This window comes from Aquarana catesbeiana, linkage group LG09 (assembly GCF_042186555.1).
Source record: "Aquarana catesbeiana isolate 2022-GZ linkage group LG09, ASM4218655v1, whole genome shotgun sequence".
Taxonomy (NCBI): domain Eukaryota; kingdom Metazoa; phylum Chordata; class Amphibia; order Anura; family Ranidae; genus Aquarana; species Aquarana catesbeiana.
Genome location: NC_133332.1, coordinates 259,097,326 through 259,112,259, shown reverse-complemented (window position 1 = coordinate 259,112,259; position 14,934 = coordinate 259,097,326). Strand labels below are relative to the sequence as shown.

General features: G+C 45.9%; 1 protein-coding gene across 1 annotated transcript in view; it reads left to right on the top strand.

Annotated features, from left to right (window-relative positions):
* Positions 1-14,934, top strand: part of SLC31A2 (solute carrier family 31 member 2) — a 39,489-nt gene that overhangs the window by 15,613 nt on the left and 8,942 nt on the right. The window contains exon 3 of the mRNA XM_073600275.1: positions 13,907-14,171. Within this exon, the coding sequence (XP_073456376.1) occupies positions 13,907-14,171 (265 nt within the window). The remainder of the gene's footprint in view (positions 1-13,906; positions 14,172-14,934) is intronic.

Genomic DNA, 14,934 nt, shown 5'->3' with positions numbered 1-14,934 from the left:
GAGCAATATATCATTTAGTGACAACTTTTTGTAAATATTTTTTTTGTTGTTGTCATCATTCAATCACTTGGGACAAAAAAAATAAATATTCAATGGGTTCAACATGTCTCTCAGCAATTTCCTTGGGGTGTCTACTTTCCAAAATGGGGTCATTTGGGGGGGGTTTGTACTGCCCTGCCATTTTAGCACCTCAAGAAATGACATAGGCAGTCATAAACTAAAAGCTGTGTAAATTCCAGAAAATGTACCCTAGTTTGTAGACGCTATAACTTTTGCGCAAACCAATAAATATACGCTTATTGACATTTTTTTTTTACCAAAGACATGTGGCCGAATACATTTTGGCCTAAATGTATGACTAAAATTGAGTTTATTGGATTTTTTTTATAACAAACAGTGGAAAATATCATTTTTTTCTCAAAATTTTCGGTCTTTTTCCGTTTATAGCGCAAAAAATAAAAACGGCAGAAGTGATCAAATACCATCAAAAGAAAGCTCTATTTGTGGGAAGAAAAGGACGCAAATTTCGTTTGAGTACAGCATTGCATGACCGCGCAATTAGCAGTTAAAGCGACGCAGTGCCAAATTGGAAAAAGTCCTCTGGTCCTTAAGCAGCATAATGGTCTGGTCCTTAAGTGGTTAAGGTGACAGAACGCTCAGATCTGAACAGGGGCCATTTAAATGAATGGGATCTTGCTTGTTGGGCTTTTTGGAACTTTTGAGATGAGTGTTTTACGAGCTGAAAATTCTCAGGTGTAAATGCAGCCTTAGTCTGCTCACCTTACACCATGTTTATTTACCACAGCTCTATTTGTTCCCATGGGAGGCCTGTATTCTTGGTGACCTCCAGTGGTCCTGCTGAGTATGGCTGTCCCATGGGAATGAATGGGACTGCGGTGCACATGCACAGTGTGAACGGGAGACGGATGTAGGCTTTCTTTGCAAAGGCTGTGTGGCGTCAGGCAGGGCCTTTTAGATAACATAGCTGGATGGAATGTTACCCAGTGGGTTGACTCGGGGGGGGGGGGGGGGGGGGGGGGGGGGTCGGTTGGAGACCATTCACTTGCAGGGCTGGTGCAAACATTTTTGCCACCCCCCTGGCTCCACCCTAAACTCCACCCCCTTTGTCCTGCCCATGTATACCCCACCTTTTTAATGAGGCGCCTATCAAATGCAGCCTCACCAGCGCCCATCAAATGCAGCCTCACCAGCGCCCATCAAATGCAGCCTCACCAGCGCCCATCAAATGCAGCCTCACCAGCGCCCATCAAATGCAGCCTCACCAGCGCCCATCAAATGCAGCCTCACCAGCGCCCATCAAATGCAGCCTCACCAGCGCCCATCAAATGCAGCCTCACCAGCGCCCATCAATGTAGTCTACCAGCACCCATCAATGTAGTCTACCAGCACCCATCAATGCAACCTCACCAGTGCCCATCAAATGTAGTCTACCAGCACCCATCAATGCAGCCTACCAGCACCCATCAATCCAACCTCACCAGCGCCCATCAAATGCAGCCTACCAGTGCCTATTAATGAATGTTTGCTTGCTTACATTTGTTTGGGAGTTGGGACAGAGACATAGTCCTCCACCGCCGCTGCGCCTCTGACATTGTGTGCGAACGCAGCGGCAGCTGCCTGCTGATGCTGAGACTTAGTTGCTTGCTGCAGAGAAAAGAGAGTAGGAACACCAGTGGCTGGGCGCCCTAGGCAGCAGTGCGCCCTAGGCAGCAGTGCGCCCTAGGCGGCTGCCTAGTTTGCCTAGTGGTAGCACCGGCCCTGCTCACTTGGTGAAAAGAAGACCACTCAGTGTCTTTATTACAGGAAGCTCCTGCAGAGAGGCAAAGTGCAGGAGTTGTTTATAACCAATTTCTGCCAGAACAAATACACAAAGGACACAAAGTAAGAATACACACATCTCTTGTATTTGGACAGCATTTATTTAGGCTGGATTTTGTTTTTAAAGTGGTTATAAACATCAGACCTGAGGTATAAAGAAAGCATATCCCTCTATAGTGGTGTGTACTTGCCTCAATCCAGAGTACGATGTCTAATTTCTTAAACAGGTTCGACTTATATAGGAGGATTTGTTTCACCTCTGTGTATCTCCTGAGGCCAGTCACCTTACTAGGTATATGTAAGCGTTTACAACAGCTTTAATCCAGTTTTGAGTACAAACTCTCCTTATAAAAAACCTAGTAAATGCCTGTCCTGCTACCTTCACCTCTGAACAGCACTCTAGTGGTGAGAACTTGCCAGCTGAAGAACCCAACACTTCCTGGCGTGTCAATCTCCTGGTCCCTCACTTTGCTCTGTGGTTCCTTCTACCAATTCTTGTGTCACTCCAGGAAACGGCAGTGATGAACAGGCTGGAAAATCAAGCCAAATGCTGACCCTTTGGCTTCAGTATATTTCGGTATCGCACACACAGGCACTTGGGCTTTAGAATTTAAACTTCAAGTGTCTTTTCCTGCCAGGTGCTGCAAACAGTCATCCATAGACATCAACAGCTGTACACAGGTTTAGGCCGATACATGTGAAAATGTGCATGCATATGGACATACAAACCTGGATGAAGACAGTCTGCATCCAGAGGCGTACGTCTATATAATGTGTGTGTTTACACAAGTACTGGCTTATACCTGTGTACAGCCATTGACTTCTATAGGCATCTGTGGGCAAGGAAATGCGCCCAATTTTACAGTTTATGACCCCAGGTGCCCATGTGCATGAGATATTTGAGTTCACTGCACAATTCTCTAAATTGTCATTCTTTGCTGTAGCATTATCAATACCCTTCACTGGATACACATGATCTCTGTAGGTCCATTTAGTTTGCAGAGAGAAGATAACCCTCTCTATTGTGCCACAATGGAGCTCCGAGTGTCCGAAGGTCGTTCTGTGGTCTCTGGCGGGCACTGGGTGGGGGATTTTATTAAACATTTTAGGTTTTATCAGGCACTTTATGGTGTCCGTGATTCAGAGCTGCTTTCATTTAAAATATCTTTTTGATAAGATAATCTCCCATTTCTGCCTCATAGGGAGTTGTGGTGTCACGAGTTTATGCATCACATCCTCTGAGTGATGGGAGAGGGGACTGGACAATAAAAGAAAGTTCAGTCTAAGCTGTACCAGTGGACTGAGCTCAGTGTTTCTTAGAATCGCATTTGGTGGTTGATGGACTCATAAGACTGTATTAATGCACGCATGAGGTGTCATGAGTTTATGAATCACTTCCTGTGGGTGATGGGAAAGGGAACTGGAGTTATAAAAATAAAGGGTTCAATCTAAGCTGTTCAAGTGAACAGAATTCTGTCACTGCATGTAATAAAGAATCACATTTCATTTTTCATGAGCTCTTGAAGTATGGCCAGAGGTATTTTGGCTGTACTATTCCTATGGATCACAGAAGTGCAGTTTGGCCTGCACTCCTGTGACCCATTTTCAGCCGACAGTCAGCTAAAGCTGTCGACTGATGTTGCAGATCCGGTCCAGGTTCTGACAACATCCCAACCATATGGTTGTGTTCTGCCCAGAATCCTGGAGCAACAGCTGGCTCAGCCTCTCTGCGAGTCCCACCTGCTCCACAGCCCAGAGCTCCAGTGAGTGCTGGAGGGGAAGGGTGGAGAAGCCTGTGACTGACATTCACCAGTTCTCTGCAGACTGAGAGCTGAGCGATCAGTGGTGTTTGATTGCTCAGTTCTCGGTCTAAGGGGCGGCGGGGGACATCTGCAGTCATCTAGGCGAGTATGATATTTTTTGTCTTAACATTCCCAAACTTCTCTTTTAAGGCTGGATTAGGACCTGCACATGTCTCACATAGAATGTGCCCTTTTCAGAATAATTGAAGTGGTTTTAAAGGCAGAAGGTTTTTACCTTTTTAAAATGTTAACGGTTTGGATGTTTTTAAAAAACAAACAAAAAAAATGTCATACTTACCTGCTTCGTGCAGTGGTTTTGCACAGAGCAGCCTCGATCCTCCTTTTCTCGGGTCCCCCACCGGCGCTCCTAGCTCCTCCCTCTCGACCAGTGCCCCCAAAGCAACCAGCTTGCAATGGGGGCACTGGTGCTTGCTCGCTTCCAAGCTCTCCTCTTTGTGCGTTTTAAAAGACACATAGAGCTGCAGCTCGGCCCTGGCTCCCTCTCTCTCCTCATTGGTTCGCTGGCTGTGATTGACAGCAATGGGAGCCAATGGCACCCACTGTTGTCTCAGCCCATGAGGAGAGGGAGTCCCGGGAGAGTTGAGTCTTTCGTGCATATCACTGGATCAAGAGGGGGCCCAGGTGAGTATTGGGGGGCTGTGGGGCAGCAACACAGAAGAGTTTTTTTTTTTTACCTACATGCATAGAATGCATGAAAGTAAAAGGAGGAGAACTTCTGGCATCAATCGAAATCAGGGATGCATATTTGCATGTCCCTATATTTCCCGCTCATCAAAGGTTTCTGCTGTTCGATTTGGAACAGCAACATTTTCTATTTGTAGCTCTGCCATTCAGGCTAGCTTCAGCACCCCGGATGTTCACAAAAGTGCTGGCCCCACCTCTAGCCAGGTTAAGGGCACAGGGCATAACAGTTGTAGCGTACCTATACGATCTATTGCTAATAGATCATTCGGTGGCTCGTTTGGAGCAAAGCGTACGCACTACAACCAACTATCTGAAAAGTTTGGGTTGGATTCTCAACCTAGAGAAATCTTCCTTAATACCGCTAAAAAGGCTGAAGTACTTGGGTCTGATCATAGACACAGCCCAGGAAAGGGTGTTTTTGCCTCAGGCAAACATCAACTCCATAAAAGAGCAGGTGCGGATGGTCAGGTTAAATGGCGATTCCTCCATTCGCCTTTGCATGAGGTTACTAGGAACCATGGTGGCTTTATTTGAAGCAGTTCCTCATGCCCAGTTTCATTCAAGACTGTCCAGGGACAGTGGTCAAGAACAGAAAGAACCTTGCCCATCCATATCCTAGGGATTCGGGCAGTACGTCTGGCTCTAAAGGCCTGGACTTTCAGGTTACGGGATTGTCCTGTCAGGATTCAATCCGACAACGACACAGCTGTGGTCTATATCAATCACAAAGGAGGCACCAAAAGTCTCTCAGCGCAGAGAGAGGTGAACCATATTCAAACTTGGGCAGAAAGGAATGTTCCGTGCCTATCGGCAGTCTTCCTTCTGGGAGTAGAGAATTGGTAGGCGGACTACTTGAGTCGCCAGCAGTTATTCCCAGTGGAATGGTCTCTTCACCCCGACATATTTCGGGCTGTTTGCTAAAGATGGGGGAATCCGGACGTAGATCTTCTAGAGACCAGGTTCAACATGAAGTTTGTCAACTTTGTGGCCAGAACAAGGGATCCATTCGCATGCGGAACGGATGCGTTGGTGACCCCATGGGATCAGTTCTCGTTGATCTATGCATCCCCCCCCCCCCCCTATTCAGTTGCTGCCTCAACTTCTTTGCAGGATCAAGCTGGAAAGAAAGCCGGTAATTCTGGTGGCACCAGCATGGCCCAGAAGGTCATGGTATGCAGTAATCGTAAAGATGGCAGTGGAGGGCCCATGGTCCCTCCCACTATGGCCAGATCTGCTCTCACAGGGACCAATATTCCATTACCTTAGGGTCTCTAAATTTAACAGTTTGGCTATTGAAACCCACATTCTGAAGAAACGTGGGCTTTCCGGGTCAGTTATCTCTACCCTGATTAATGCAAGGAAGCCAGCTTCCAGAACTATATATTATAGAATCTGGAGGGATTATGTTTCCTGGTGTGAATCCAAGAGTTGGCACCCTCGGAGATGTATCATAGGCAGAATTCTTGCCTTTCTACAATTAGGGGTAGAAATGAAATTGGCCTTGAGTACTATTAAAGGACAAGTCTCAGCTTTTTTGGTCTTATTTCAAAAGACCACTTGCTACTCATTCTTAGTCCGGGGTTTTATACAAGGGGTGATGTGGCTTATTCTGCCCGTCAAACCTCCCTTGAACCCTTGGGACTTGAACTTAGTTTTGTCGGTGTTACAAAAAACAGCCATTTGAACCGATACAACATATTCCCCTAGTCCTTCTGACAAAGAAGTTGGTATTTTTGGTTGCTTTATCCTCAGCAAGGAGGGTTTCGAAATCGGCTGCTCTTTCTTATAAAGAGCCATATTTGATTTGTCATGGGGACAGAATGGTGTTACGCCCTCGTCCAGACTTTTTTATCAAAAGTGGTTTCAGGTTTCACCTGAACCAAAATATTGTCCTGCCATTGTTTTTTCCAAAAACCATGGTCCAGGGAAGAAGAGTCACTACATTGCCTTCATGTGGTGAGAGCAGTGAAAATCTATTTTAAGCAACTGCTCAGATTTGTAAGACTGATGTCTTATTTATTCTGCCAGAGGGTCCTAAGAATGGACAGGCAGCGTTGAAATCCACTGTCGCTAAGTGGATTCGGCAAGTGATAATTCAGACTTATGATTTAAGGGGTAAGATTCCACCTTTTCAAGTTAAGGCTCACTCTACCAGGGCGGTTAGTGCTTCCTGGGCAGTGCGTCACCAGGCCTCCATGGCTCAGATCTGTAAGGCGCAACTTGGTCTTCAGTGCATACATTCACAAAATTTTATCAGGTGGATGTAAGGAGGTATGAGGATATCTCCTTCGGGCGCAGTGTGCTGCAGGCAGCAGTATAGGTTCTCAGTTCTGGGGTTGCCCTACGGGTTGTCTCTCCCTCCCCCAAGTAGCATTGCTATGGGATGTCCTATTAAGTAATTACTTAAGGCTCTGTATCCCATGATGTACGATAAAGAAAATAGGATTTTTATTACAGCTTACCTGTAAAATCCTTTTCTTGGAGTAAATCATGGGACACAGAGGTCCCTCCCCTCTTTTGGGATTTAAGTGTACAGGCATACCCCACTTTTAAGTAGTATTGCTTTGCTACAAAAACTGATGTGCTCCTGGAAGGAGGAGGGGTTATATAAGGAGTGGATTGGGTTTACCAGTGTCAACACCTGAAGGTGGCCTATAACCCATTAAGTAATTACTTAAGGCTCTGTGTCCCATGATGTACTCCAAGAAAAGGATTTTACAGGCAACCTGTAATAAAAATCCTATTTTTCTGTACTTGCTGAAAATATTCTTACCCTGAAAATTAGAAACTTGAGCACAGTCACCACATCTAAGGACTAGTAAGCTGCAACATATCTAATTTTTTGTTTTTAGGTTTAGAAGTTTAGTTATTATATTTATTTTTTTGCTGTGCAGCACCAGGGACATACCGTAATGACATACTGTAATGAAGTGTCCCCCATGTCCAGGTGACTGCTGCATAGTGTAGAAATCTTCTCCCAACTGCTTAGGTTTCCTCCCGACAGTGCAGATCTTCGAAGTCTGGTCATCCAAAGCTACCATTCATGTGCCTTTCAAGAGTTTTTGCATTTTACCACCATATGATAAAGCTTATAAAACCACCTGTTGAAGAGGGTTTTGTGTGCTTAATTTGCCTAAATGGGCTCCATGATGAGTGACAAACCTTCTTTTTTTTTTTTTTTTAACTGCACTGTAATGTTTTCAAAAGGTACCTGTTCAGTCACATGTACAGTAGGAGTTTTTTTTTGCCTGCAGCACATTGCTGTCTTTTTACCATGTGCAGCCTCAGGGCAGTGTGTACACTGTGTGTTTAGGCTTTGTGTATTGTAATAAGTTTGCCCTTTCTGTTTCTAGAGGTTAGTGAAGACATTAAAAGTAGTTTCCTGACGCCTCCATGGCAGCACACATTGGGTTGTGACTCCGCCCCCACAACCTGACAGGATTGGTTAGCTATAAATTTGAAGGGGAGACACCCCCCCTGCATTCTCTTTTTTTCCTCACCTGACAGATTGGGAAGCAAGCTGGCTCCTGTTGTCAAGATTAAGAAAAAGCCTCTTACCGCACTCTCCCCAGCAGGTTCAAGCCTCTCCTGTTTGGAAGTCCCTCCTGTACAGTCTCTAAAGGAGCTTCTATGGAGGGAACCCCCGGTCTGGTGGTCTCAGGGGGCGTCTGGACATCTGGCACAGTAAGCTTTCAAGAAGCTTCATATTTGCAGTGGTCTCCTTTCTTTTTGTTTTGCCTGTACCTTTTTTTCTGTATGTAGGTATGTTTCTCCTGCTTAGGGGGCTTGCTGGCACTTGCTGTCCACCGCTGTGGAACCGTCATGGCCGCCGACGCTCCTCCTCTGCTCTGCAATTGGCCTCAGAGCTAGGTGCTGCCTTGGGAAGGTTATGCCCTTCTCCAAGATGGCGCCGAGGTGTTCGGGACGCTCTGCGCATGCACGGGAGCGTCATTTTGCCGCGACGGTGGCGCCAAATTAAAAAACATAGGCATTTCTGTGTTTTTTGCTGAGGATTCTTACAAAATAACTGGATTTCGCCGTGCGTTCCACTGCTTTGCCAGAAAACAACTCAGCAAGCCCAGGTAAGTTGAATCATCTGATTTAGACTGTCTACAGCCTTTTTTAAAAAAAAAAAAAAATAAAAATTTTCTCTTATTACACTTCAGTCTTACTGTCACTATCACTATGGGGACCACTGCCTGCGCAGACCACCATCAACAAACGAGGTAAGAGGCCATCCGTCATTGGTAAGTATTGAAGAAGGGGAGAGAAAAAGAGAGCCAACCGCTAACGCTGTGTTTTTGGCAGCCCTACCAGGTCAAGAGCCGCAAGTTCCAGGCGTGAAGGGAGATCAAGTCATGCGTCGAGCAAGAAGTCTCGCAGAAGCCGTTCAAGATCTTCTTCCCGCCACCGAAGACATAGCCGCTCACGTCACAGCCGCTCAAGACGCAGCCGCTCCCGTCATAGTCGGTCACACCGCAGATGGTCACCTTCATCACACCGCCAGAGCCGCCACACCCGTCCCGCAGCAAACGCTTGCTGGGTATGCGGCGCGCCGGCCTTGCCAGAGAAACTAGTCTGCAGATCCTGCTTCAATGAAGCAGCAAAGAGTGGCTACGGAGCTCATAAGAGAATCTGTGCGGGAATCCATAAGGGAGACAACGGCACCACTAATGGATAGGCCTACGCCCAGCACATCGGTAGCAGACGACCATCAACCCCAGGCATCAGAACCCTCCTCAGGAGATGAGGATCAGGACATGTCAGCAGGTTTTGATTTCTCCCTTGTACAGCCTTTCGCAAAGTCAGTTAAAGAAGCGATAGGCTGGGAAGAAGATAAAGCGGAACCGCAGAAAGTTCCGGAAATATTTCCCAAATGTAAGGAAAGAACCAGAGAATTTTCCTTTTATAGGTGAACTGGAGAATCTAATTAAAGATGAGTGGGAAAGATCTGATAAGCGGACCAGTCTCACCAACAGACTGACAAAAATGTATCCTCTGATGGAGTCAAAAGTCAATTCATTGATGAACGCCCCAATAGTTGACTCCTCCTTGATGCGTCTTGCACGGCATGTCACTCTGCCTATTGAAGACGCGGTTTCCTTTCGGGATGTTCTGGATCGGAAATTGGATCCGAAATTAAAGAAAGCATACTCCACTGCTGGGGGCGCGTGCAGACCAGCAATTACCACAGCAGCAGTGGCTAAAGCCATATCAGGTTGGGCAACCAAGGTGGAGAAAGATCTGCAAGACGGTACTGAAGTAGACAAGATAATATCTTCTCTTCAGGAGATCAAGTTGGCAGGTGACTTCATGGCAGAAGCTTCAGTGGATATTATAAGATCCTCGGCGAGATCAATGCTAACCTCAGTCACGGCAAGAAGGTCCCTGTGGCTGAAACCATGGATGGCCGATACTGCATCTAAAACAAACTGGTGCAGAATTCCATATGATGGCTCAAACCTGTTCGGGTCTAAATTGGACACCGCTATCTCGAAGGTGACAGGAGGGAAGTCGGGATTAATTCCCTCAGACAGGAGACCCAAGGCCCAAAAGGGTACGTCCTTCAGGCGCAACCTTCCTGAGAAATATAGGGAAGCTAGATCCTACCGTCCCGGTAGGGAGTTTAGAAGAGACTGGAAAAACACAAGACCTTCCTTCCTAAGGATGCAAAAGTCCAAGCCTACCCCGGCAGGAGAGCAGCAGAAGTCTTTTTGAATGTTCGCCTGCCCACCCAGTACAGGTGGGCGCCAGGCTCAAGGACTTCGTACAGACTTGGTCAAGCCATATAAAGGACCCGTGGACTCTTTCCACAATCAAATTTGGACACAAGTGGAAGTTTATGGGCAAACTTCCGAAAAATCACTTCCAATCAACAAGACTGCCATCTTCACTAATCAAGAGGAAGTTACTATTAAAATATATAGTGGAATTGAAGGAGAAAGGGGCAATCCTGGAGGTTCCATCAGATCAAAAGGGGAGGGGGTTCTATTCCCCACTATTTTTGGTAAAGAAGACCGGAGACTTACGTCCTGTAACAGGATCATAAAAATAGAGGCCTTCAAAGTGGAGAGTCTGCAGTCCATACTTCTGGCTGTGAACCTGGGCGACTGGATGCTCTCTGTAGATTTATCGGACGCTTATCTACATATTCCAATTCATCCCGCCTTTCAAAAATTCCTCCGATCTGCCATCAACAAAAGCCACTTCCAATTCCAGTGCCTTCCTTTCGGCATTTCGTCGGCTCCCAGGACATTCACCAAGGTCCTCCTACCCTTGGTTGCATTCCTCAGGGAAAAGGGTCTGCGAGTCCACCATTATTTGGACGACATCCTGCTCTTGGCAGAAGATCAAGAAACGTTGCTATGTCATCAGAGAATCTTACTCACGACTCTCCAGGACTTCGGTTGGCTAGTCAACTGGAAAAAGAGCAGTCTACAACCCACACAAAACATGGTATTCCTGGGAGCGGATCTGAACACCAAATTGAACAGGGTACAACTCCCTCAGGAGAAGATTCAGCCTCTAGTACAGAAGATGCGGAGATTACTATCAGCGAGGCATCTTCCAGCCAGAATCTGCTTGAGTGTGCTAGGGTCCCTGGCTGCAACCCTGCCCATGGTGCAGTGGTCACAGTGGCACATGAGTTCTGCAAAACTCCTTTCTGAGGCAGTGGGATGGAGTATCGATGCGTCAGACCATTACCATCTCCAGACCAATGAAGCAATCAGTGTGGTGGTGGACACACTTGACCAATCTCAGGAAATACAAGCTGATAGTTCCCCCAGATCCGATAATAGTCACTTCGGATGCCTGTCAGAGCGGCTGGGGAGCTCACTGTCAAGATCGAGCAACACAGGGCCGATGGCAGTTCCGGGCCCAGGATATAGTATCGAATATACTGGAACTCAGGGTAGCCTTCCAGGCCCTCATGGCACTTGCACCAGTCCTCAGAGGGAAGAACGTGCTTATTCGGATGGACAACAAGGTGGCAGTGTCCTACATCCAGAAGCAAGGGGGTACCAAGAGTCTCACACTGATGGAGGAAGTCCGTCCTATCTTGGAATGGGCACAGGCACACCTAGCAGACTTAAAAGCAATATATGTTCCTGCGGCACAGAACATGTTAGCCGATTACTTGAGTCGAGAGACTCTTTCGAACAACGAATGGTCCCTGAGTCTCCAGGCCTTTTCTCTTCTTACGGAGACATGGGGAGTGCCAGAGATCGACTTAGCAGCCACTCCTGCGAATATGAAGTGTCGGAGGTTTCTGTCCAGAGCATCTTTCCCTTCAGCCGAAGGGATAGATTGTCTAATTCACTCATGGAACTTCAAGTTGGGGTACATATTCCCTCCAACTCCGTTAATTGCAAGATTCTTGTCCAGGCTTCGGAGATCTTCAGCCACGGTAATCGCGGTAATCCCTCTTTGGCCGAGAAGGACATGGTTCACGACCCTATTGCAGCTCAGCCTTCAACCTCCAATCCTTCTTCCGGTAACTCCGGATTTACTATTTCAAGGCCAATTTCTACATCCAGCTCCAGAGAAGTTGCATCTGACGGCATGGAGGTTGAGAGGGTTAGGTAAAGGGAACAAGGCTGCTCACAGGAAGTAATATCAACCCTGATGCAAGCCAGGAAAAGTACCACCAACACCACCTATACAAGAATTTGGAACAAATTCTTTACAATGGCACAGCAGAAGGGATGGGATCCTATTGCTCCAGAACCTTCTCAAATCCTAGAGTTCCTCCAGTCAGGAGTCAACAAAGGTCTAAGTTCAAGTACCCTTAAGGTACAAGTATCCGCCTTGTCGGCCAAAACAGGCACCAGATGGGCATTACATCCGCTGGTTATCCAATTCCTGAGAGCCTGCCTAAAAATCAAACCTCCTAAGAAACCAGTTTTTCCATCATGGGATCTCTCAGTAGTTCTCGACGCCTTCAACAATCCTCCTTTTACTCCATCTGAATCAATATGGCAGACTTCGGTAGATCCGTTGTTAGAGCCAATTCTTCCGCATTATAAGGAATAAATATTATTTTCTTGCACCCACCCGACTGGCGAGTTATTTCCCAGTGTGTGCTGCCATGGAGGCGTCAGGAAAACGGAAAATTGTATACTCACCTTTCTGTAATTTTCCTTTCCTGACGCCTCTCCATGGCAGCACACAGATTCCCACCCCGTTTTATGGTGATGCATTTACAGAGAATGCAGCGGGGTGTCTCCCCTTCAAATTTATAGCTAACCAATCCTGTCAGGTTGTGGGGGCGGAGTCACAACCCAGTGTGTGCTGCCATGGAGAGGCGTCAGGAAAGGAAAATTACGGAAAGGTGAGTATACAATTTTCTGTTTTTTTGCACTGTGTCTGCATTCATAGAAAAGATGAGAGTTCTAGACTGACCCAGTGCTACTAGCCCACCAAAATGTGATGCAAATGCAGTTTAATACCCAATGGGCATATACCTTAGTTGTATCTAAACTAGTAGTAAACACCGAATGGTGACTTGTACCTACAGGTAAGCATATAACCACTGGAAGAGCATGTGTTCTATCAGAAAGCCGCTACCCATCAGAAAATGCAACGGAAGTGATGTTCCGTCTCGGCCATCTTGCTACACCCCGCACTTGTCCGCAGTAAGCCTACAGTCAGAAGGCGGCAAGGGGACATCTTTTTACACCCACCGAAGTCTTGCATTTCACACTTATTTTTACCAGTAAACTAGACTTCGGTGGGTGTAAAAAGATGTCCGCTTGCCGCCTTCTGACTGTAGGCTTACTGCAGACAAGTGCGGGTGTACCAAGATGGCTGCGACGGAACATCAATTCTGTTGCATTTTCCGATGGGTAGTGGCTTTCTGACAGGACACAGGCCTTTTTTGGCACTTTTTGTTTACAAGTTTAATTCAGTATTTTTTGCTAGAAAATTACTTATAACCCTCAAACATTATATATTTATTATACTTGGTTTCCCCCGTTTTTGTAGACGCTATAACTTTGGCGCATACCAATCAATCTTTTGTTTAAAAAAAAAAAAAGGGGGGATATTTATCATAGCAAAAAGTACAAAATATTGCTTTTTTTTTCAAAATTGTTGCTTTTTTTTTTTTTTGTTTATAGCACAAAAAATAAAAACCGCAGAGGTGATCAAAAATGGCCATTGTTACTGTGAAATTGTGTGAATGCATCAATACAGTGCATGACATCTCAGCTTGCAGAGCTTGGATTCATTGAATGAGTTTACCAAAAATGTAAATATTGCAGAATATACAGCCTGGTGCTACATAACTAAACTCCATTTCATGCTAAATAAACTAAATTTTTCATTTATCCTTAATAGAAAACTATCTTTAGATAGATTTTTACTCCAAAAGCATTTTATTAAAATGAATTTGAAAAAAAGGAAAAAAGATCAGATTTTAAATTAAAAAAAAAAATCCAATTTTAAAAAAAATTTTTTTATCCACCCTGCCTGAGAAACATTGTGTTTAGAGAGGGAATGGGTAAAGGGCATTGGCGGCATGCAAGTTTAGACTGAATATCAGACTGTTGTCTCCTCAGGTCTTCTGCTTTCATGTGTGGTCGTCCTGATGCTCACTGTCGTCTATGAGCTCTCCAAGGTGTTGAAGTCCAATCTTCTATCCCGGGTCCTGCTGACTCTGCCGCTAACTCCCGATTCCTCTCTGTCACCGTCGCTGATTTCTGATAGTGAAGCCAATGTTTCTGCAAACTCTGACCCGCTGCTGACACATAGACCCTTGTCTCCCGGGGAGAATGCTGAGCCTCTGGGATCCTTATCTGTCCGATACTCTTCCTCTACCTGTCGGTAAGTTCCATATTGTCTTTGTTCTAATACAATCCATGTGTTCTTTGGGGTGCTTATTAGAGGAAACCATTCATAAATGCACAACTATTTGCATTTATAAATTTTTTTTTACAAGGAGCTTGCAGAACATTGCTCCCATGATCAGCAGATCGTGGGTGCAATCTCGGCGCTCCTGCAGACACTCAGCATAGCGGTTTGCCTATACCTCATACAGGTAGGCAGTAGCCTGAAAGCAGGAAGCTCAATGGACTACAAGAGCGCTCCCCAGCGTCCATGCAAGTCATTAATAGCTACAGGCAATGGCTGACGGTACTTGTAAGCATTCATTCACACGGGGGTGTTATTTTCAAATAGTGACAGCAGGTGCGGGGAGAGGATCCCCGGCCTGCTGTCACAAGGGTCAGGAAGATGCTGCAGCTGCTGGAACATGTTACACCATAAAAACAGGTGGAAGATGTAACGTGGTCCAAAAGATGAACATCTCTCTTTGAGTAGCACAGTGATGTGCTGCGGTGCAGGTGGGCAAAGCCTCCACTATTGTAGCAGTGCACTGGGGGTGCCTTTCAAAATGATGCACATTAATGCTACATGAAGGTCTGACTGGGCCCTAAATCTAGGAAAAATATCAACAATAGAAGAAATGCTGGTTTTGAAACCCGCATCCAATTCGCAGTAGTGTGAACCCAGCATAAGACCCCATACACACTATTAGATTTTCTGCAGATTTTCGTCTTCAGATTTACCAAAACCATATAATATGAGG